The sequence below is a fragment of the Gymnodraco acuticeps genome, unplaced genomic scaffold (genome assembly GCF_902827175.1).
Source record: "Gymnodraco acuticeps unplaced genomic scaffold, fGymAcu1.1, whole genome shotgun sequence".
In the NCBI taxonomy this organism is placed as follows: Eukaryota; Metazoa; Chordata; class Actinopteri; order Perciformes; family Bathydraconidae; genus Gymnodraco; species Gymnodraco acuticeps.
Window position 1 is genome coordinate 3363246 of NW_022991435.1, and position 23445 is coordinate 3386690.

The 23445-nt window shown below is 39.5% G+C and overlaps 2 protein-coding genes across 2 annotated transcripts; both read left to right on the forward strand.

The window, feature by feature from the left end:
* Nucleotides 1-458: 458 nt before the first annotated feature.
* Nucleotides 459-5913, forward strand: crsp7 (cofactor required for Sp1 transcriptional activation, subunit 7). The gene is made up of 3 exons (XM_034196186.1): nt 459-793; nt 1821-1895; nt 1985-5913. Exons 1-3 carry the CDS (start codon nt 722-724, stop codon nt 3683-3685), a joined length of 1848 nt encoding a protein of 615 aa, XP_034052077.1. The 5' UTR covers nt 459-721; the 3' UTR covers nt 3686-5913.
* Nucleotides 5914-13398: 7485 nt separating this feature from the next.
* Nucleotides 13399-21333, forward strand: cnn2 (calponin 2). Its single transcript, XM_034196153.1, has 7 exons — nt 13399-13635; nt 15939-16060; nt 16145-16211; nt 16516-16653; nt 16777-16893; nt 19232-19378; nt 20062-21333. The coding sequence occupies exons 1-7, from the start codon at nt 13582-13584 to the stop codon at nt 20365-20367; spliced, it is 951 nt and encodes a 316-aa protein (XP_034052044.1). The 5' UTR covers nt 13399-13581; the 3' UTR covers nt 20368-21333.
* The last annotated feature ends 2112 nt before the right edge of the window (nt 21334-23445 follow it).

Genomic DNA, 23445 nt, shown 5'->3' on the forward strand with positions numbered 1-23445 from the left:
TAGGTTTTTTCGCTCTTGTTTGCATTTCTGCTACATATAATATATATATTTAGCTATTTCAACCATTTACATAACAATTTGAACTGTAGGGTATTTTCCTTTTGTTTTAGCGTACCGTTTACTACATTTCATGCACAAAATTGCACAATACAGCTGACTCAACATATGAAGAAATATACAGATGCATTATTTTCCTATCCAATTTGTTTTTCAATTTGTTTCAAAAATAATTGACACACTTTTTTTTTTACATAAGCCCCTGTTTAGGAATCAATAACATAATGTTACAACATATTAGGAGCACAATAACACAGAAGCAGTAGAGTACTCTATTACGAAATACATTATTGTGTGTATAATACATCCACGGGTAATACCTATGAGTAAGGAGTGTAGGTGGACGGCAGGGATGTTTACGTGCAGACGTCAAAGCGCACACATCGTATCCCGGCATGCAGCAGCCAGCAGGAGGCCGTTGAGAGATCCAGCAGCTGGTAGTGAGTTGCTAGTGCGCCCAACAGGCAGCAGCCAACGGTCAACACAGAACACACATTTCCCACTCCATGTGAGAAAAACTGAGCCGTCTACCTTACAGGCGACAGAAAAATATGCAGTTCGGACGCCTGGCGTGTAACCGCAGCGGCTTTTGAGTCATCATTGTCCCCCTGTTTTCCTTTTGGAGGATTCCTCCCTCCATCCTCTGGATCGCACCGAACAGGCAATGACAACGGTCTCAGCAACCCCGCAGCAGATGAGGGACCGGCTGGTGCAGGCCATCGACAGTCACAGCAATGTGAGTGAAGCTAACAGGCTAGGAAGCTAACGTTAGCTTGTTTACCTGTACCTCCGGCAAACTGCACAAGCCAGTTCACACAACAGCTGTCAATTAACTATTTAGTTGTATTTATAACTGCATGATTTAACATTTGGGTTGGCAGCGACTTTTCGAATGACTGTGAAATATGGAGAGACACTTAGCTCTTGGTTTGACAGCTTGTAAGCTAATTTAGCAGAGGTGCTACGCTGGTTAGACAGCAATCTGGCGTTAGCTGGTTTATGTAGCATGCTAGCTGCTAGCTTAGCCGCAACACTAAAGCGGGTTAAGAGTAGTTAACGGCTTGGTCGAATATATTACATACATGTGCGTTGGAAATATCAGGTTTACTCTGAAATTATCTGAATGTTCTACTTCTTGACTGGGGTTTCTTCGTACACCAGTTCCTTGTTGGCGAAGTGTGGGAGGTAGCTAGCTAACTCTTAGCTTTTATAGCTACGTTTTAGAAATAGTAGAACCCTTCCTTCTCAAGTTAGTTAAACGCTAGCAGTAGCCACATTAGCTTACACAGGTACGCTAAGTCTGCCGACTCTAAAACGCTGGTTGACTTTCTCGACCGAATAAAGTTTACTGCTATTTGTATTTAGTTTTTGCTTTATTGCTACGATTATGTTTAAACGTTAGCACTGGTGAAGGTTTCGTGAGTTGACACATAGCCATCGTTACTTTTGAACATCGATCTGAAGCATACATATAAGCTAATTTACAAGCTAACTTGCACCCATACTCACACACGTTGCAGAGATTATGCCATAGCGTTTCTAGCATACACAGGATAGTTTCTATATCATGTGAATATCAGTCTTGTTCATAGTCGTATATTTAATATAGCTATAATATTTAGCATTCTTTAATTTACAAGGACTATTTAAAAATATTCATTTAACAGTGTCTTCCTCTGTTAATGGGGATTAGCTATCACTAAATGTTTGCTTCATACGAATGTAGCAAAGTAATACAACATGTTTGCTTGTACTCCTTGCAGATATGCAATATGGTGGCTGTAATGGAGGTTATATCCGGTCTTGAAAAGTATCCTATCACCAAAGAAGCACTTGAGGTAAGACAGTTGATTATACATGATCTTCTACCCAATGCAGAAATTGTGTTAATACAATGTTTTCCGTAACCCTCACTTTCTTTATGCAGGAAACTCGACTAGGAAAATTGATTAACGATGTGAGAAAGAAGACCAAGAATGAAGACCTTGCTAAGCGTGCTAAGAAACTGTTAAAAGCCTGGCAAAAGCTGATTGAACCTGGGCCAGCTGTACCGGCCAGCACCCCCGGTTCTACCAATGGAAGTTCTCATCCCTGCAGAACGGATGCCGCTCCGGACATTTCTGTGTCTGGGAAGGGTGTCCCTGAAGTCAAAATCAGAAACGATATTCACAACACATACTCTCCAAAAGCTGAAAAATCAAGCAGCCGCAAACGCAGAGCAGAAAACAGAGACAGTGGAGTGCACTTACCAGAAAAAATCCCCAAGTTGTCCTCGTTTGATAACTCTGTTTCCCCACCATCCACCAATGGCATTGCAGGCAGCCCTGACACCCTGCTTGACCAGCAAGTCGTCCCGTCTCCTGACAGATCTCGGATAGAGCACCTTGATAATGATAAAATAAACCGAATTCCAGTCAATGCTGTCAAGCCTCGCCCCAGCTCCCCAGGGGTGGCCAAACTACCTAGCACTTCCTCTATGATCAAGGCTGCTGTGATGCAGCAACAGGCCAGACTAGATGAAGGAGGCGGAGGGTATAATCAAGCCAAAAGTCCTCGTGGCCTCACTACCAGTCCAAGGAGCATGAAGCAAGACACAGTGACCAAGCGCTCCTCAGCATATGCAACTAAAGGAACACCTATCCCAAGCCCTTCCTCTAGGGACTCTCCTTTGTCTTTTTCCCAGCCTGTATCCTCACCAGCCCAAGCATCTTGCGCCGAGAAGCTACCACATTCTTCTCATAGGTCTTCAATGCACTGGGCCAGTCCGTCAGAAGTCCCCTCTCATTTCCCACCTCAAGAAATATCTGCCACATTGGAATCCCCAACAGTCTCCCTCTCACCCTCTCACCCCCAACACAACTCAGAACTGCACAGACCGCCATCTGAGGTCACTGTGTCTGTGTCTGATGACACGGATGGGACACCAGTTCCAAACTCAGAGCATAAAAGGAGGAAGTACAGATCAAGAGACTACGCTGTCAACCTAGATGGCCAGAAAATAGAGGACACGACTAAACCTGTACGGTTAAAAGAACGCAGGTTAACGTTTGACCCTGTCACTGGTCAGATCAAACATCTGGTACATAAAGAACCTTCTCAAACAGAGGAAGCCCCCACTCCTGAACCTGCTGAATCTAGGCAGAGAACTGAAAGCACTGTACAACCGCCCGCTGTCCTTACCCCAGTCCCAGCCCTGGCTCTGGCCCCTCCTCCAGCCCCAGGTCCCGGCCCTAACCCTTTTCATCAGACAAACTGGAAAGAGCTGTCCAGAAATGAAATCATCCAGTCCTACTTGAACCTCCAGAGCAATGTGCTTACCTCCTCTGGGGTCCAGGCTCCTAGTGCACACTTTTTCATGGCGGAGTATCTGAAAAGGGAAGAACAGGATATCAAGGACTCACGGAAGATACATGTTTTGCAGACAAACAACCCAGTAGGGGATTTACCAGGCATAAGCCGGGAGGTGACGGACGGGGATCTGGACAGAATACAAACACAGCACTGGCCGGGCGTTAACGGTTGTAATGACACCGAGGGTGCATGGTATGATTGGACAGATTGCATATCATTGGACCCTCATGGGGATGAAAGCAAATTGAACATCCTGCCATACGTTTGCCTAGACTGAGGGGTTTGGGAAAGTGGCTGTCATTTTCCAATCCTTTTCTTTGTCTCCCATCAGAGACAAAATACTTTGTGATTTTGTTTGTCCACTGTGAGTTCAGCAAAAGCCAGGCCTGCTAAACTCCCTCTCCCACGCCTCTTTCTGTGATAATCTAATTAGATTTTGGTATAAACAAAAAGAGTAAAGATTTAAAGAATAGTTTAAGTTTGTGATACCAAGGGCTGTTTCTGTTTTATTTTTCAAACTGAAAGCCACAGGAATGATGAGGCCCTATTTGCAGAGTGCTGCTACTAACAATGAAGGCAAGAAAGACAGGACAGAATTATCCCAGACAAGCAGAAATGGTGTTGTCATGTCAATATTTGAAGTTCACAATCGTACCTCTATTTCAAGCTCTCTGGGATGAAACCGTTTTTGTTTTTTTAACCTTCTAGTTTCTAATGAGGAATTACAATCTAGGGTTAAATCTGAGGGAAGGCCGGGTTTAGCTGTCCTGTCAAGGCCGCCATGTTGGTGCCCAGAAAGGAGTTGATCGATCTAGCACAGGTAGAGCCGAACATGTCCGGAGTACTGGATCATATTCGGTAGTTACAAGAAGCTTTATGTGAGATAAAAAGAGTAAATTATAAATTTCTTATCATGTATACATCTATTTATTTTTGACCAGTTCATTTATGGGACATTCATCCAAACAGACGTTCAGAAACCTTTTAGATCAGTTTTTTCCTCTGTTAGCATTGCAATGCTGTCAGTCTAAGCTTCATTGTTAAAGGGGCATACGCATCTTCTGGCATGGTCTTTCTTTAAGACTGGCCAATGCATTTTGGTTATTAACATTCCATAGTCCACCCGTTTCACACTTTCGCTCGCTCTCTCATCTCTCAGCTTCTCTATCCCCATCCTATGTTAACTCTCAAGAAGAAATGTATTAAGGAAAGTCATTGGGTTTCAAAATTGATTTATCTAACTAGTATGCTGCTAATTTAACATTAATTCAGCTTAATGGAGAACCTTACCCCTCACACTAATTCTCTCCGGAGCTTAAACTATTAAAGAATGTAAAATCAGGGTGGTAAAAACAAGGAGATATTTGAACAGCTAGGACTCACTTTGTTTCCTTTACTTCTGGATATCGTTTGCCTTCTGGATTTCTATCACAATATTTTCCTGATCTAAACAGCCTTGGTGAATGTACAGGATTTAGATCTATAATGCACTTACTCACAAGTTAACAACTTGTTGGTCATTTCATCACTGACTGAATTCACATGTGATGGTGACTGATGCAACTGCAACCTATGGGCCCACAGTTTATTTGCAACTGCTTTAAAGCGTTAAGGAAACATTGAGGATGTTATTTTGAAGAGCATTTATTTTGCTTCCATTTTTTTTTTTTTGTACAGCAAACAAAGAGAGACAAAGTTGTGAATCAGATATTCTTGGTATTTTCCTTGTGACATCTAATACTTACTTTTGATTTCCCTTTATACTCATCAGTCACTACCACTTTTTCCTCACTTACCTTAAATTAAGATTGGCTTCTGCGCAGCCTCTGTCCATTCATTCTTTCAGTCATTCATCCCTACCAATGTGCCTTGGTAAATCTGGATTTGCTTCAGCATAAAAAAACACCTTTCTGTAAAGCTGGGTGCAAGAATTACAAATCCCACGACGCTGTTTTACGCCCCGTTTCTGTTCATTTTTGTACACGCTGATCTAGAGAGGGTGAAGATGCAGACAATGAGAAACTGCACAACAGCGCTGCTGGCAATAAAGGAAAAGTGCTACAACTGGTTGATAAGAATCTGTTTTCTGGAGTTTTGACTGGGGCATCTTTATTTGTTCAGTGTCTAACATCTCAATTGTTTGAAAAATAAAAATGATCTAAATCTTCAGCTCAGTCGACTGACTCGTGGGTCCTTTACAGTGCCTTGGTGTTAAAAACTTTGAATATTTTGCCCCGTTTAAACTTGAAATGGCCAGTCTGGCCTCTTCTGTATACTTCTGCTTTTGGTTTTGAGCTTCACTGTTGAAGCTGCTTAATGCTTGAATTTGTTGTACTTACACATTTCATCCATGCGGGGGTGCACATTGTCCATTTGGATCCTTTGTCTGGCCAGTGTGGGATTGTTGTGTAATTTTCATTGAGAATTAATTGATTATACTTTCGTTTTTCAAGTACCAAAAAGAATATATGGCCATCTATTTTTAAATAAAAGATTCACACAAGATTTAGTTTTGTCCTCCATCAATGGAAGCCGAGAATTACAACACCAAAAGAAATGCCCTTACATGTAAAAAAAAAAAAAAAAGTGACTTTCGGAAAAAGCCTTAACAGTGATTGCACATGGGTCACTACACGTTTGATTGACTCATAACTACGTCACTCCATGCCGGGACTGTGAGCTGATGTAATCTCACCACAGACTTAAGGATGAGTAATTACCACCTGTTTGCTCTCAGACTGACTCAGTCCTCTGCACACCTGTATGATGTCATCACCTGCCATAAAGCAGCAGTATTTATAACCAGAGGCTGAGGATACACACCTGGGTTTACGTCATTATTAGTTTCCAAAACGTTACATCCCATTGTCTCTTGTTAGAATCTGTTGAGCAGGACGGGTTTACGTCAGACTGAAGTTGCACTATTCCATGCAATCAGTGATGCTGTGATTGGTATTACATTTCATTATGTATCATGTGCCGATGATTTTCCTAACAAACTGGATTAATAGTTTGTCGTCTATTTGATTTGTAAATCAACACAAATATAAAACATTTATAATTAAAATGAACTAGTTCATATTACAAAAAAGAACCAAAATTCCAAGTATAAACAGCTAACTAGCTTTAAAAATAATTTTTATGCAAATATTTGATTATTCATTGGCAATTCATTGCCTAATTGTTCAGCTCTGGATGTTCAGACCACCACCACAGTGTGTCTATGGTCTTATATATACAATATATATATATACAATTCCAAACCTAATTAACTTGGATGTTAAAAATGTAACTAAATGAAGGGAACAAAAATAACTGAATCAAATGTTATGGGTGTTATCTTATCTGTGTATTTGCTAATGTCTTTCACATGCTCGGCCAACAATCAATAGCTTAATCTTTACCAAAAGCCCTATTGTCAATAACTACATTATGACTTGTCTGGAGAAACAACTTTATTTGTCCCAGTCGATATGCCACGTTCAAGTTTCTTTCTTTATTACATGACGATGTAGATTCAAATGTTTATGTGAGGAGGCTCAATCAATAATGTTAAACTGTAATCTACTTTATCTGAATGTTGATTGCATTCAGGTTGGACTGTAACTTGCAACATTAGAACACTTTCTAACAAAACGATTTTACCCCTCCTAGTAAGGTTATTATAAGTGAAACTACAGTTTCCAAGGGAGTTTCCATTGTTAAAATATTGCTTTTGATTATAGACACATGCAGATCAGACTTGCTGTTTCTATGAAGAACTGAGAGAATAGAAAGAAAAAGTCCCTGATATAAACCCCCTGGCTATTTTAAACTCTCGGTCCAGTTAAATTATACCCCCTTCCATTAATATGTTAAAAAGGGAGCAATCCTATTAAGTACACTGCAGCTGTACATCAGATGTTGTTTAGTTACAACATCGAGGCCTGTCACCCGCTACCACGGAGAAATAAAACTGATAAACCGGCAATAATAATAAGGTTTGCCAACAGAAAACATAAAACTGAACTTCTGAAACAGGGAAGACGGCTTAAGGGCTCGGATGTATATATGAATGAACACCTCACTAAAAGAAATGCTGAGATCGCCAGAAAGGCCCGATTCCTGAGAAAACAGCAAAAAATACAATCAACATGGAACTGCAAACTGCAAAATCTTCATCAAGCTTAACGGATCACCAGAACAAGGCAAAGTGCTAATCATCAGGGACCTGGAGGAACTGGAAAAATACCAATGAAACAAATCAGACAAGGTAACGAAAATAAAACACTACCATGACAATTCCAGATAATATACACATATCTCCATCAAGACTAGAAACTTTTGCATATACAGAGCATAAAGCACAGGACATGGAAAATGACATTGATCCGGTAAACAACTTACTGAACAATATCAACAACAGCTGCAACTATTTCACAGAAGAGCAATTCAATGTAACGTGTCAATCAGAAGAGAACATATCAATTATCCACTTCAATAGCAGAAGCCTATATGCCAACTTCCTCAACATTAAAGAATATCTAAGTTAGTTTAAGAACCCATTCAACATCATAGCAATATCAGAGACCTGGATCAGTGCTGAGAAAGGTGTGGACTTTGAGATGGATGGCTACGAACTGAATTATACAAACAGAAGGAATAAGAGTGGAGGGGGTGTGGCGATCTATGTGGATAAAGGAATGAACTATAAGGTGGTGGAGAGCATGACAACAGCTGTTGACGAATTGTTTGAATGTGTTACAGTAGAAATGTGTATGGAAAAGTCTAAAAATGTTATTGTGAGTTGTATATACAGAGCTCCTGGAACCTGTATTGACACATTTACAGATAGGGTACATATTTACTAAATCATTACAAACAATTATGTTTATCTTTGGGGATTACAATATTGACCTGTTGAATCCAAATAAGCATAAAATGACAGAACACTTCATCAATACATTGTACAGTATGGGTTTGTATCCTAAAATTACCAGACCTAGTAGAATCACTTCTCATTCTGCTATTAATAGACAACATATTCACAAACATTATGGAAAACAATACAGTAGGCGGATTATTATATAGTGACATAAGTGATCATTTACCTGTTTTTATTGTCTATCACTGCAGTTCTAAGAAACCGAAAGTCGCAAGCCATTTCAAATACAAAAGATTGAGAACTGAAGATAACATAATTGCATTAAAGAATGACTTACTAAAGCAGAATTGGAGGGTAGTATATGAGAGAGACGATATTGACAAGGCCTATGATGAATTTCTAAACATCTTTAAAGCACTTTATGACAAAAACTGTCCTGTGAAACAATGCAGAGAGAGACACAAACAAACTCACAGTGCATGGATCACTAATGGCCTAAAAAATGCCTGCAAAAAGAAAAATACACTATATAGACAATTCATAAAATATAGAACTTCAGAAGCAGAAAATAAATATAAAAGATATAAGAATAAATTAATCCATATTCTGAGGATATGTAAAAAAGAATACTATAATAAAATATTAGAGAATAATAAGAATAATATGAAAGGTTTATGGAAAGTATTAAATAGTGTCATTAGAAATGGAGCAAAAAGTTCAGGTTACCCTGAGTTTTTTGTGGACAAAAATAATGTTATTAATAATACAGAAGATGTGGTTAATGGTTTTAATGAATTATTTTAAATGTGGGTCCAGATCTGGCAGAAAAAATTAAAACCGTAGAAAAAACTAAAGGGGAGATACGGACCTTTGGAATGAAAACAATAGCTCTTTCTTCCTCACACCAGTTGAAGAAAAATAAATCATAGACACTGTGCGAAAATGTAAAAGCAAATCCTCGACCGATTGGAATAATATTGATATGATTATAGTAAAAAACATTATTGAAGAAATTGCAGAACCATTGACTCATCTCTTTAACTTTACTTTTCAATCTGGTAAATTCCCAAATAAAATGAAAATAGCAAAAGTTATACCATTATATAAAACTGGGGATAAACACCATTACACAAATTACAGACCTGTTTCATTGCTCTCTCAGTTTTCCAAGATCCTTGAAAAGCTTTTTACAAAAAGAGTTGACAGTTTCATGGAAACACATCAGCTTTTGGATGACAGTCAATATGGATTCAGGAAAGATAGATCAACATCTGTGGCACTAATGGAATTAAGTGAGGAAATAGCAAACTGCATGGACAATAAAAAACAAGCAGTTGGAATATTTATAGACCTACAAAAAGCATTTGACACCATAGATCACAATATTTTACTGATAAAACTGGAACGGTATGGCATCAGAGGGGTGGGATTAAACTGGGTGAGAGATTATTTAAGCAACAGACAACAATTTGTTGGAATTGGTGAACATAAATCAGAATACATGAACATAACTTGTGGAGTACCTCAGGGGTCCGTGTTGGGTCCAAAGATGTTCATAATATACGTCAAAGACATTTGCAGAGTATCAAATATATTGATTTATTTTATTTGCAGATGACACTAATATTTTTTGTTCCGGTGACAATTTGAAAGAGCTAATGGAAGTGATAACAGCAGAAATGATTAAAGTAAAACATTGGTTTGACACTAAATTAAATTATCATTAAATATAAGCAAAACAAAGATTATGTTATTTGGAAAACATAATACAAATCCACAGATACAATTAATACTAGATAACATACACATAGAAAGAGTATATGAAATGAAGTTCCTTGGTGTGGTTTTAGACCACAAAATCAGCTGGAAACCTCATATCACTCATGTAAAAGCAAAACTGGCTAAAACTATCGCAATATTGGGAAAAACCAGATACATTCTGGACTATAACTCATTGCATACTCTATATAACACACTAATATTGCCATATCTGATTTACTATGTGGAGATTTGGGGAAACACGTACAAAACCAACCTACAGCCGTTATGCACATTACAAAAAAGGGCTATAAGAGTTATCAATAATGTTGGATATCTTGAACACACTAATGTATTATTTTTGAAGTCACACATATTGAAGTTCACTGATCTGGTTAAATTTAAAACGGCACAAATCATGTACAGAGCAAGACATAATCTACTTCCTAGGAAATTAAAATCATTGTTCATAGACAGAGAGGGTGGGTATAATTTCAGAGGAAATCTACATTTTAAACAACTCAAGGTCAGAACAACTCTGAGAAGTATGAGTATAACAATCTGTGGGGTGATTTTATGGAATGGTTTGGAGCAGGAGTTAAAACAAAGCACAAGCATAATTCAGTTTAAAATGATGTACAGAAACACTTTTTTGGAAAACTATGAGAATGAAGAAAGGTGATTGAAGATGAAATTATTGTATATGTATGTATAAATGTAAATGTATGTAGGAATAACTTTCATAATGATTTAAAGGACAATCATTGATCAAGTAAGGGGTGGGAATTAATAAGCATTTGCTTCCTCCTACTCCCTTTCGGACACATATGATTTATTATTATTATTATTAATATGAAGACTTTTTTTTGTTTTTTTTGTTGAATATACAAATATTACCATGAATGTGGATAAATACTGTATTATAACAATACGGTATTCTGTTTTTCACATTTGTTATTTTTTATTTGTTATTTTTTAATCTGTTCGAAATTAAGACTGAAAAGAAAAAAAGACATGCAGATTTAAATCCTGGCGTGTGAATGCAGGGCCGTTTTTTGGCATAGGCGATCGCCTAGGGCGCCAGATCAAAAAACATTTTTGACCGTTGGTGCTCATCCTAATTTTCGGCCACAAGATTCATAATTAAGTAAAGGTAACACCCTTTTTTCCCCGGTTACACTTTTCATTTGCCCTGTACGATGGGCGCTGTAACGGCCTGTCCACGCGGTGGCGTGCGTTGAAGCTTCAACGCTTCTGCCCATTCACTTTGAATGGGGTGACGTCACGCTTTGCCGAACTGCATTGTGGTTCCGTTGCTTGCTTTGCTCGCGTTGCTTGCTTTGCTCGCGTTGCTTGCTTCAAAAGTTGAGCAATGTTCAACTTTTGAAGCTTCGACGGAAGCGTCAGCCAATCAATCGCATGAATCTCCCGCCCCGGACACACAAGCCCGCGGTTTGATTGGCTAGAGCTTGTACTGGCATATGATTTGATTGGCTGACGCTTCCGTCGAAGCTTCTAAAGTTGAACATTGCTCAACTTTTGAAGGGGAGCTCTCCTGTCAGACTGAGAGGCTGATAACTACAGCTCAGTGAGGTAAAGGACTCTCAGTGTTTAGATAGTTAACTTTAGTCTAAGTGGGTCTCAAAAGTTTTGATCACAATTTATGTAAACACATATTTCCAAGGCACTCTTTTATAATTATTGGGATAAACAGGTTTGAAATAATTTCAATGTATACTATAGGACAGTAAACCAAAACTATCGTTTAAAACTGGAGAGATACAAAAAATGCATTACTAAATAAATGTCAACTAGGTAAAATAAGATATGAATGAACAACAAAAATAAAATAAGTTACATTTGTTTGTTATGGGCTATGGTGGGTTATTGGTTATGTTCACATTATTTGATTATTAAAATGTAAACTGATTTTTTTCATATGGGTGTTTAGAGTTGTACCCCCAGATCTAGTCTCCAGTAATTGTGTGCTCAAAGTGCACCAGATTGAAGCATTTACTTTAAAATGTTCAAACATTTCATACCCCCGGACCCCCCTAGAGGAGGTGATGTCCACCCCCCAATTCAAACATGTTCATATAATACTGAATACATTTCAAGCCTTTTTGATGTATTTTACCTATGTCAATAAGTTTCTGTTTTTGTAGTGTGTTTGTCTTTTGTAGAGATTTTTCATTTATTCTTTATACATTCTATAGGGAGGGAGCTAAAATCTCGCCTAGGGCATCAAATTGGCTAGAACCGGCCCTGTGTGAATGGTAGCTGCATCTCTTATCTCCAACCCCACTGCCCCGACATTACGTCACTGCAGTAGCTCATTGTGCTACATTTGAAGTTCCTCAAAAGTTCTTTTTTTTCTTTTCGACCGTGAGTCAAAAAAGTGCGACAGTGGGTCTAGGACTCTAGGCCGCTGCACGTCTGGTATGCAGGGTGGGACCGCGGGATCACTCCCTCTATTCAGGAATTTGGGAAGTTTCCTTCCATATAAGGAGTTTTTGATGTCAATCGCGATCTAAGGAAAAGAAGAGGAAAGGTGGAGTCAAGGATCGATTAACGAAGCATATAACCAAAGAGTATACAGGAAGAACAAGAGAAGTCATGTGTACTTCCGTTATTGCTGAAATGTACATATACAAAAACAAGGGATGAGTAGATCAATTTAAAAAGAAAAACGTTGTTTTAAGGATAGGCGTATACAGTTTGTATTATGGTATTTCTGTAAAATGACATCCCTCGAGTTTGTACAGGCCGTTTTGCTACAGACATTAGGCCTATATGTATTTAAAAAAACTACATCTGTTAATGTTGCCACAAGAAAGACAACTGCATTTTGTACACATTTGTGAATCGGCACATACATTTGAGCTTCTTCATTCTATTTCCTAACACAAAGTCTTACTTCTGTTTCAAAGCATTATCTGGTAACACTGGTTGGGTCGTACAAATTATACAAATGAGGTGCAGATACGCTGAAGCTTTTTTCCTATTTATATGTTTCCTGGACACGTTTTTTTCCAATATAAACATATTATTTCTGAAATACACCGCTGAAAGTACCTTTCATGCATATGTTTGGAATGTATAAAGTCACCAACCCAGGTGGCAAACAAAACTAATTGATACAAATCAAGCGACTGAAAACATCAAAACACAGAGGTGCACATAAGGGCACTTATCACTCAACAGCCTTGTTGAGTGATTTTAATTTTTTTTTTTTATTCCGATGGATAAAAAGCCTCATACTGCTAGCAAAAGCTAAAATGCTGAATCCTACACAAACCTAAAATACATTTTCGCGCGCCTGTTTTTTCTCGCTGAACAGCTGGCAGGGAACTATCTTGACTCTCGGATCGACGCTCTTTGGCAGTGACCGTGGGAGCGCTGTAATTGGCGGCTGCAGAAGATAAAGGAAGTATTTAGTTCACTGCGAGGTCTCATTGGAAGAGAAAGTCGAAGATTATTCAGAGCAGTGTTTATCCTCAAGTAGTTGTCTATTTGCTTTATCCCAAAAGAAAAAATACAACTCTTTGACAATGTCTTTTAACAAGGGTCCAGCCTTCGGATTATCAGCGGAAATCAAAAACAAGGTAGGTGGTCAAATGTTTTATATATATATTATATAAAGAAAGTTGTATTGAACTTTTCTTCTTTGTGATTCTCGCGAGTATCACCTGTCCTCCATTTTGATATGCGTGCTCAGGTCAGGTATTTTGAGGTGTATGTTAAAACGATTTCAAAATAGACTTTAAAGTGTTTTACAGGATACGCTTACTTTATCATGTCCTTAAAACTTAATAAGTACACTTTCCCAATTGTAATTCCATTTTTGAATTTTCTGTCTAGAATAGCAAAATATAGATAACTTTTCCCTCCATGCAAAACACAGATTATGGGCGTTGCCCTCTTTGGCAAAGATGTGTGTCGTAGTGGCAAAATAGTTGACCCTGTTTCCAGCATGTTCTATACCCCGTGTTGCCCGGCGTTGTGACCCGCATTATCAGATAATGTAATGTATCTGCTAGTCCCAGCTTGAATGTCATTCATCCTTTTTGTTGCCTGTCCCTGCTGCATCTTTTTGTATTGCTTCTTTTAAACTGCAAGACTAGTTTCCTACTCTCCCCCCCTGTGGTAAAATGTCGTGCTGGTTTCTTGATAACACTTTGAAACGATGTCAGTGTAGGAAGATGGTTTTTTTAGCCTGTAAAATGAGTCCTTGTGTATGCTAACATGACGCAAAGGAAACCGTCTCCAAAGTGACCTCTCTCTGGTCATTTTGAACTTTTTGAGTGTGTCCTTAATGGGGGAAAAGCACCTTGTTTATTTAGACCAGCATGCACACCCGGATCCACTTAAAATACCATGGCTGATGCTGGAGATTACAGTGTTGTGTATCACACTGAGCAGTATACAAGCCTTTTTTTTTTTTTTAAAGTTGTGTAACTCTGTTTATTCCTCTTTTAATAGCAGCACTGACTTTTATCTTTGCAATCATTTCCTTGCCGGCTTATTCTCCTGAGAGATGGAGATGAATGTTTTTGCTCGCATGCCAACCAGTAACTCACCTTCAGCTTTTTCCCCCTATTATTCTGCATTCCTTGGCTGTGCCCTTGTATGGTAGACTTGTATGGTCATGTCCCCTCCTCCAAGTCCTACAGAACAATATTTGCCGGACGTAAAGTAAACACATTTCCTCTGTCTACTACAGTGATGTCCTTGAAGGGGAGGGTGCGTTTTGGGGGGGGGGGAAGAGATGCTGATATGAGTGGTATTTCCTGCCATCAGTGACGTATCCTCCTCCGTGAAATCTGAGGCATTTGAAGATTAACACTCTTCTTAGCCCCCTTGTTTAACTTTATAGATGTATAAAATCATCATCGGCTGCAACAGTCTGAATTCATTAATTCACTGGATCCACACTCAGTTCTGCTTCATTCAGCTCTTTTTTTATCCAACCACTATGGGGTAAATTCCTTGTGTTCAGCTTGTCTTTTTAAATTACCTCTAGGACTTTTTGTGGTCAATTAAAACAGCTAGAGTTTTTTTTTTTTTTTTATAAATATGGGGTTAACTGAATGAAGGAAATGTAATTAGAAGACAGACATTCCTTAAGAGTACAACCAGCTGTGAGCCGAGTGTGGCCGCGGTCTTTGTATATGGTAGCTTTAACTCTGCGGTTCAGCTTCTCTTTGCCCTTGGGTCAGAGCAAGATTGTTAGCTGGTTGTTTTGGTGTGCACGCACAAAGTCAACACCTTATCCTTTACTGGGGAGAAGAAGTCTATAACTTTTAGTTTCTTTCTTTTCACTAGTTTTTCACACAACAGACTTCAGTCTTGATAACGTGATCATAATGCTCTTCTTGTGGCCTCTTCCGGAGCCAGCTTTCCTGCACTTATGTCATCCAATAAAATGAAGCCTGTAAATCAAAGTAGCACCTCAGTGTGACGCCCTCACAAGAAAGTCAATCTTTGTGCCCTAAAAAAGCCCCTAAAATTCTCAACCCCCTCCCACTCTCAGCCACTGCCTTCCTGTGTTTCAGGGGAGTTTTTAGCAGTTTACCAAACTGTGTGTGTGGTGTCTTAAACAAAGACAAAAAACCCTCTGTGGAGTAGCATACCACAGTGAGGCAAAGAGAAAATAAGAGCTGACCGTGAAACTTTATCAATGCAGTCATGATCACATTTTGAGAACAACAACAATCTGTGTATTTACGTTTTTTTTTTAAAGTAAGTGGTGTGTGGGAGGTCACTGGGGACAGGAAGATATATTTTTCATCTGGTAACAAAGAAGGAGTCAAACTCTATGAATGCATTGACTGTTTAACAAATCACCTAGCTGCTATTACTGCAATTAGTCTGGCACACGTGACCTTTGACCTTTCTGCCCAACCAGATCGCACAGAAGTATGACGCTCAGAAAGAGGAGGAGCTGAGGGTCTGGATCGAAGACCAAACCGGCTGTACCATCGGGCCCGACTTCCAGAAAGGCCTGAAGAATGGAGTCATTCTGTGCACGTAAGAGAACATTCCAGATGTTCTGTTTTTATCTTATACAGTGCTTTGAAACACTTTAATAACTCCCTTTTTCCCCCCTTCCAGCCTTATGAACAAACTGAGCCCAGGCTCTGTGAAAAAGGTCAACCAGTCAGCGCTGAACTGGCATCAGGTGAGTTGGAGGATGACACACGCTTTTTAACCAATTAAATGTGCGGCAGAATGAATGGCTTTTGGTAGCTCTTCTTTGAGGCTGTTTTGTTTTTCTGTACGAGGGAAGAGGCAGTTTCTTTTGCTGCTTAGAGCTGTTTCTGAAACTGGTTTCTAATACTGACGTGCAGACAGTCACAGTTAAAGCACTCCCTTATTCAAGTACGGCTGAATAGCAAAACAGTTTTTCCCAACTTCAGGACTTGTTCATATAAATAAGAAATATAAATGACAACAGACTTTATATTTGTTTGTTGTGATTTTAGCTGGAGAACCTGACGAACTTCTGCAGAGCCACCACAGCGTTCGGCCTGAAGCCTCATGATCTCTTCGAAGCCAACGACCTGTTTGAAAACGGCAACATGACGCAGGTCCAGTCGACGCTGCTCGCACTCGCTAGCATGGTGAGTGACCAGAATCTGTGGTGGGAGTAAAGTTTTCTTAGAATAGTTTTATACTATCATGGTGAAAGATCGGATTTAGTTTATTTACCATCACAGCTAATTACTGCTTCTTTTTTTTCACAGGCCAAGACCAAGGGCTGCCATTCGAACACGGACATTGGGGTGAAGTACTCTGACAAGCAGGAGAGGAAGTTTGATGATGAGAAGATGAAGGCAGGACAGTGTGTCATTGGACTACAGGTACATGTCTTTTTTTCAGTTAAGAATTAGATCTGAACCTATCTTTTACTGAGCAAACAAGAAGATACGTGTAAACAAATCCTAAAATCTCCAAACGTATCTCATCCCTTGTATTTAGACTTCTCAATTATTTCTTCTTTCATATAAATCAATCCCCCCTTTTTATGTTTTTGTTGGTCCAGTTTTGACAGTCAAAGTCAAGGCTGTGGCAAACTAAATAATCAAATGTGACGAGATAAAACATTGCCAATAAAAGTATAAAATTGAACTTGATGAAATATTACTCCATTGTTTGATATCTTTGGCTGTATCGCCAGAGGTGAGTGCCCTGACAGCCGAGCTCACTATTTCATCAATCGAAACTATTGCATCATCTCATGTCAAGCTTGGCATACTTCAGTATAAATTCGAGATGCACGATATGGTTTTTTTGAAACCGATACCGATAACTTCCTGCTTCTCAAGACCGATACCGATAACAAAAAAAAAATTACGCCACTAATTATTTTAACGCGATTAACGCATGTGTATTGTTTTCCTCGGCCGCCCCGTAGTTTCAGAGCGCATCGAGTTTAAAATACCATCTACAAGCTGATGCTGACAGCCCCGCTCCTGCCGCCCGCTTGTGGCCGACCACACTTCCACGCTCACCGGCAGGCACCGACTGGCCATCTGGAGGACCGGGAGGGTGTGTGTATGTGTGGCCCGAGCGAGCGAGAGAGACCTTACGTGTATTGTTGTTGTTGTTGTTAGCATCTGGTGCTAGCTAGCTGCGCTAACGGATATAAGGAGCTGTTTAAATGAAAACAGAGGAGCGACATTTCGCCACAACTGCGCCGAGCACTTGACTTTATGCAGGAAGCCAGACAGTGGGACATTGTAGGAAAAGTCAGCACACTCAGCACGGATAGTGCGCAACATGATTGCAGCTCCGGTTCGAGCATATGCCTTGAGTTGCACAAAGCTCCAACGCCCATACCACCAACGACATGTTTGTTTACTGTCCTAGCTTCACGAGTTAGGGAGCGCTGGATTTGTGAAGAACTCCCCTCTTCCTAAACCACTAATACCACAGTACTGGCAAAACGGGAGGAGCCGAGTGAAAAACAAGCGCCCCTCATCCCAATCCACCCACACCGCAGTATTTTTTTCTTTTTTTTTACCCAAAAAATATATTGTATATTATCGGGGCTATTAATACTGGTATCGGGTTTATCGGGATGACGTCATAATTCCTAATATCGGACCGATAATTATCGTGCATCCCTAGTATAAATCCTTAATTTTTCTCAGTGCTTCCTATGCCTCTGTTTTGTCCTTGTCACAGTTGACAAGATATATGTCAGGTAGAGATGAGAGCTACCCATTGTACACAGTGAGGGAACCTGCAGTATGACTTGCTGTTTACAACAAGCTGAGTTCTGAGTATCATTTCTGACAGCTGACTGAAACTTGAAATCTTTGCCTAGTGTCATGACAAGATAAACATCACTCACATCCTTGTTGATATTATGCAACATTGAGCCACTGTGTTCTAGAGATGGCAAATCCGGATCCTTTTACGGACTCGGGGTCTTCTGAGTCAGTCATTGAAGAGATCCGGATCATACGAGTCATTTGACTCATATGAGTCAGCATCACCAAGAGCGTAGAAATCCTACCGGTGAAACCGTAAACTTGTTGCATTTCACGAGCATATTAAACTGACGTTATATTAACCTCCGCTACACAGTGCCTTTTTCTTTAATAAAACGTGTTGATCACAAAAAAAAGGGTCATTTTGCGAATCTGAGTCTGCTGTTGACTCCTGCATGACGACGAGTCAGCTGGATCTCTGGATCTGCTGCTATACGGTTACGGCTCTGAGTCCGCACGAGTCTGCTATGTTTTGCACACCTAAGTAAAATGTCTTCCCGGCCGCAGCTATGCTCGTGCACATGACGAGTATGGATCTCTGGATCTGCTATGCTATTACGGTTAAGAGCCGTAACTTACGGCTCCTCTGAGTCTGCAGGAAGTTTCACTGATCCGCTTCCCCTGAGCCAAACGATAACTTCTGGAAGCTATCCTACTTGCTAAAGGCTAGGCAGATGGACTGGGGTACGTTGTAATGTTATTTTACATGTTATAAGGAGAGTAGCAAGTGACGCAATTTATAGTTTTAATTTGTACGTCACACTCAAAGGACTCGGGTTAATGGAGAGGGGAGACTCGTCACGACCAGCTCATTTCTAGGATCCGGGTTAATGATCCGGATGAATCAGGAGTCGCCCATCTCTACTGTGTTCTTGCACCATTGCAGAAAGTCTAAATATTTACTGTGGCTTCTGTCTTTTAGATGGGGACCAACAAATGTGCCAGTCAAGCAGGTATGAACGCATATGGCACCCGGAGGCACCTCTATGACCCCAAAGTTCAGATCCAGCCCCCCATGGACAACACAACCATCAGCCTGCAGATGGGAACCAACAAGGGCGCCAGCCAGGTACTGCAACACGTTCCAACCTCTCATGAAGTCTTGATTATAGGACGCCAGTGAAAATGAGCCTCAGGGCATCACATGTTCTCCCACTGCTGTGAACTAGTGTCATGTTTATTCTTGTAGAAACTTCTGGTTTGAAGACTGGATCTGTTCGCCAAATCATTAAATAAATACAAATCTCACAACAAGTAGGATATATCGGGCCTAATATTGCGTATTAGAGCCGATAATACAAAACTAAATAGCTTTCATAGACATTTTAGTGAAAATGTTAATGTTAGAAAAATAGTGGACAACGCATTTTTCTCCTTGTGTTTTATTTGGAGCATAAGCATCCCTAAGCCCTTGTTTAAAAAAAAAAAAGCACTATCTTTGTAATGAATATATTGAATCCTTTGATTTGACGGGTTATGTCGAAATGCTTTATGAAAACCAATGAATGTTTTAAGGTTATTTGTGGTGTACTTCACTAAAAATAAAAATAACATAAGAGATGTTAACAATAGTGAACTATGCCATATTAAATCATACAGGAAATGAACTTCTTTTGAATAACATAAACGTATAATTAGGACCATTGGACATGAGAAGTAGGTACATTTGGAATCTGCTGAAAGAAAACTGTCATTGAAAAAAGTTTTTTTACATGTGATACTTGTTTTCTCTGTCCCCCGTCTCTACTGCAGGCTGGGATGACGGCTCCGGGGACACGGCGAGCCATCTACGATCAGAAGATGGGCACGGACAAGTGTGACAACAGCACCATGTCCCTGCAGATGGGCTACAGCCAGGGAGCCAACCAGAGCGGCCAGAACTTTGGCCTGGGCCGACAGATCTATGACGCCAAGTACTGTCCTAAAGCCGTAGTGGTCCCAGACGAGCAAAACGGAGCGGTCGGCGCCCGCGAATACATCCCAGAATTACAAGATGAGGGTTACCAAGGTTACCAGGAAGAAGAGCCGGTGTGCCAAGAAGATGGGACAGATTACTAGGAAGGAAGGGAAAGAGATTGTCCAAAGGAGGCATAAACCCTCAAGTCTCACAGGATGTTGAACCTTTTTCTTTGGTCAGATCCTTTTTAGTATTGTATGGAATTGTTTTCTTACCGCTATTTGTGCGAGAACCAATGTTACACATCTCATGATGAACTGTATTTCTGTGATTTTTGTATTTAAAGTGACCACAAAAGTCAATCTCTTTGGCTTGGCTAGTTTTCTATCCCAGGGATTTTTGTATGTGCCAAAGCCCTTCTTTTTGTCAGTGTTCTTTGCTGAGCTATTGATTACATTAAGGAGATGCCAAGGCTTTAGTAAGGGAAACTAAAAGTGAAACGTTAGAGTTTGTTTTTTAAACTTTTTTTTTTTTTTAGTATGTAAAACATGTTTTTGATCAAACACCCATGTCTGTGTTAATCTTACACCATCTTCTATACAAAGAACCATGATTCCTGTGAATGTTAATGTATTTGTACTTCAGTATCGTCTTTTCCCCCTCAGTATTGTTATTTGACAAACAGAAGTGAAAATGTTCGGTTACCGAGACCAATGAGGGAACAATAGTCTTAGCTTTTTATAAAGTGTCATTTCTCTCATTCATTTCCCTTTTTTCTCATAAGTGAAGGACATATTTCCTTTGTTTGCATAACCAGTCCAACTAGAGTAAAGCTTGTTTTCTTTGGATAAAACATGGGGGGGGGGAAGTGGACACAATAACACAAGTGACGTTTTTAACATTCCGAGCAAAAATACTGGATTATTTTGTGTCAGTAAAGTTAAAGGGTTGAAGTGCAAAGCAAATATGACTATATTTGGTCATTTAAGATTATTATTTATGCATATTTGAATGGGGGTTGTTTTGCCTTGACTCTTGAGTATCATTTGGTATGTGCCGCATTTATTTCCTTTTGTATTGAGAAGTATGTTTTTGTGAAGAATGTAATAAAGATGTGTATTCATTTCCATGTGTTGCATTGTCTGGCGCATAGGATGAGATTCGTACACTTTGCAGTAGTTTTGCATTGTTTTGGTCTTTGCTATATAAGATCACACGCAAACGGTCCGTTGCTGCATGGAAACATTTCTCATTTTGAAAAATGATGAAGTGACAATACAGTTGACCAGAGATGATGAATGCACCCAAAAAAAAATTAAACACAAGCTCTTAGTGCAGTCCACAAGTTGCACTATTACTACTGCACACTACTGTATAAAACTTCCTAATGAAAGGGACTTAAAAAAGATTTTAAAGGATTGATTAAAAAGAAAGAAGTGTCTCGTGGTATCCAGGCATATATGGTTTTGGTTTTCATTGGTTTGGTTAGATTAGAAAGAACACTTGAAAGATCCATCTTGTATCATTTGTATTGAGGTAGAACTAGTCAGGATATCTGAATACCTTGGCAAAAGTAAAACCAGAGCTACAGTACATACCAATAGAGGAAGTGAGAAAATCCTGTATGTATTTTTGGGATATTGGCTGCTTCTCAGGTCGACTATTTTCATTTCCTCGCTCCTCGGTCCTCGGTCTCACCGGAAGTTGATTTGCCTGCGCCATCTTGAGTACCGTCCCATGGCTCTTATTTCTGCCGGAGGATCGAGGAGCGAGGAGCGTTCATGGAGGAGCGATAATCGAGGAACCACCAGACCATCCTCCGATGAAATCCTCAGATACTCGCCCCGCCCCCTTACCCCCCCTTATCGCTCACTGATTGGACGATGCAGTGCATGCACTGATCTCATGCTTCTTGACATGAGAGCCGTTTCCCAGCGGAGTGAAGAAAATACATGAACCTCACGGGAGTCACTCTTCAGTTTATACCGTGTTTTGTTTCAATTCCTGTTTCATTTAGTTACACATATGTGATATATCTGAACAACAAAGTGGTCAAAAATCATTTTATTCATTTGTTGGAAACATTTTCATGATCGCTTTTTTCGTTTTACATTTTCATTTATTGTCATTTCCATTCAGTCAGTCATTAAGTGCTATTAAAATGTTAATGTGCTACATATCCAAACAAACAAACAAACAAACAAACAAAGTGTGCAATCCAATGAATGTTAATCTAACTGGGTTTTGATAGATAACATATCTATTTTTCTTCTCTCAATTATTTTATTTCTATTGTGCACTCTAATCAATATTAATCCAACTATTGTTCGTTTATACATTTTAAGAATGGCGTTTATCTTTTTGGAGAATGAGTTCTTATTTTATTTTATTTATTGGGATCTACAACAGATGATACAAATGTTTGTGTCAGTAAATGTGTACTAACAGAGGCGGGGGTGTGTGTGGAAATAACGGGGACAGAGCTGGCTGCTGTCAGACGATCAGCTGTGCAGCGTCATCACAAACGGACGTCGCTTCACGTGACGCTCCGGAGGAAAGGACGTCCCATTGCTCTTAAAACTCATTTCCCTGCTTCTCGTGGTTTCCTTGCGTCTCTCCATGCTTCCCTGGTGGGAGGGACTAAACGCAGGGAAACGATGCAAGTGAGGGAAGCAAGGATTTCATTTAATCGACCTGAGAAGCAGCCATAGTGAACTCACTCTTTAAGTTCCCATAAAACCTAACATTTAAAAAGCCTAGTTCTGTGTGATTTACCGAGTTAAATGTGAAGATGCAGGTATCAATCCTTTAATATTGCAAGGCAAAACACATTTAATAAGGTTAATGTAGCAATCAGGTAAAAGTAAATGTTTACATGATTGCTACAGTGTTTAAGGAGTTTTTCATTTTCTAAAAAGCCAACATATAATCCACACTATAAATTCGATTACAGGTTTTAGACAAATGTGATAAAAGTACAATCTTTATATCAGATGTGGGTTTTTTTCTCAGAATTGAAAAACCAATACCAATACAATGGTTAAAATACTCTATTGCAAGTAAAAGTACAGGAGTAAAAGTACAAAATAATCCTGCCATGGGCAGTTTACAACTTCCCCCTCTGTCCACTCTAGAAAACATAATTTTGAAACATCAAGAAGCCAGGGGTCAAGTATCCTTATTATACAATCTGTTAATGTAAAGAATCCTCAAACAATATCTTGCAGGCCTGGAAATTG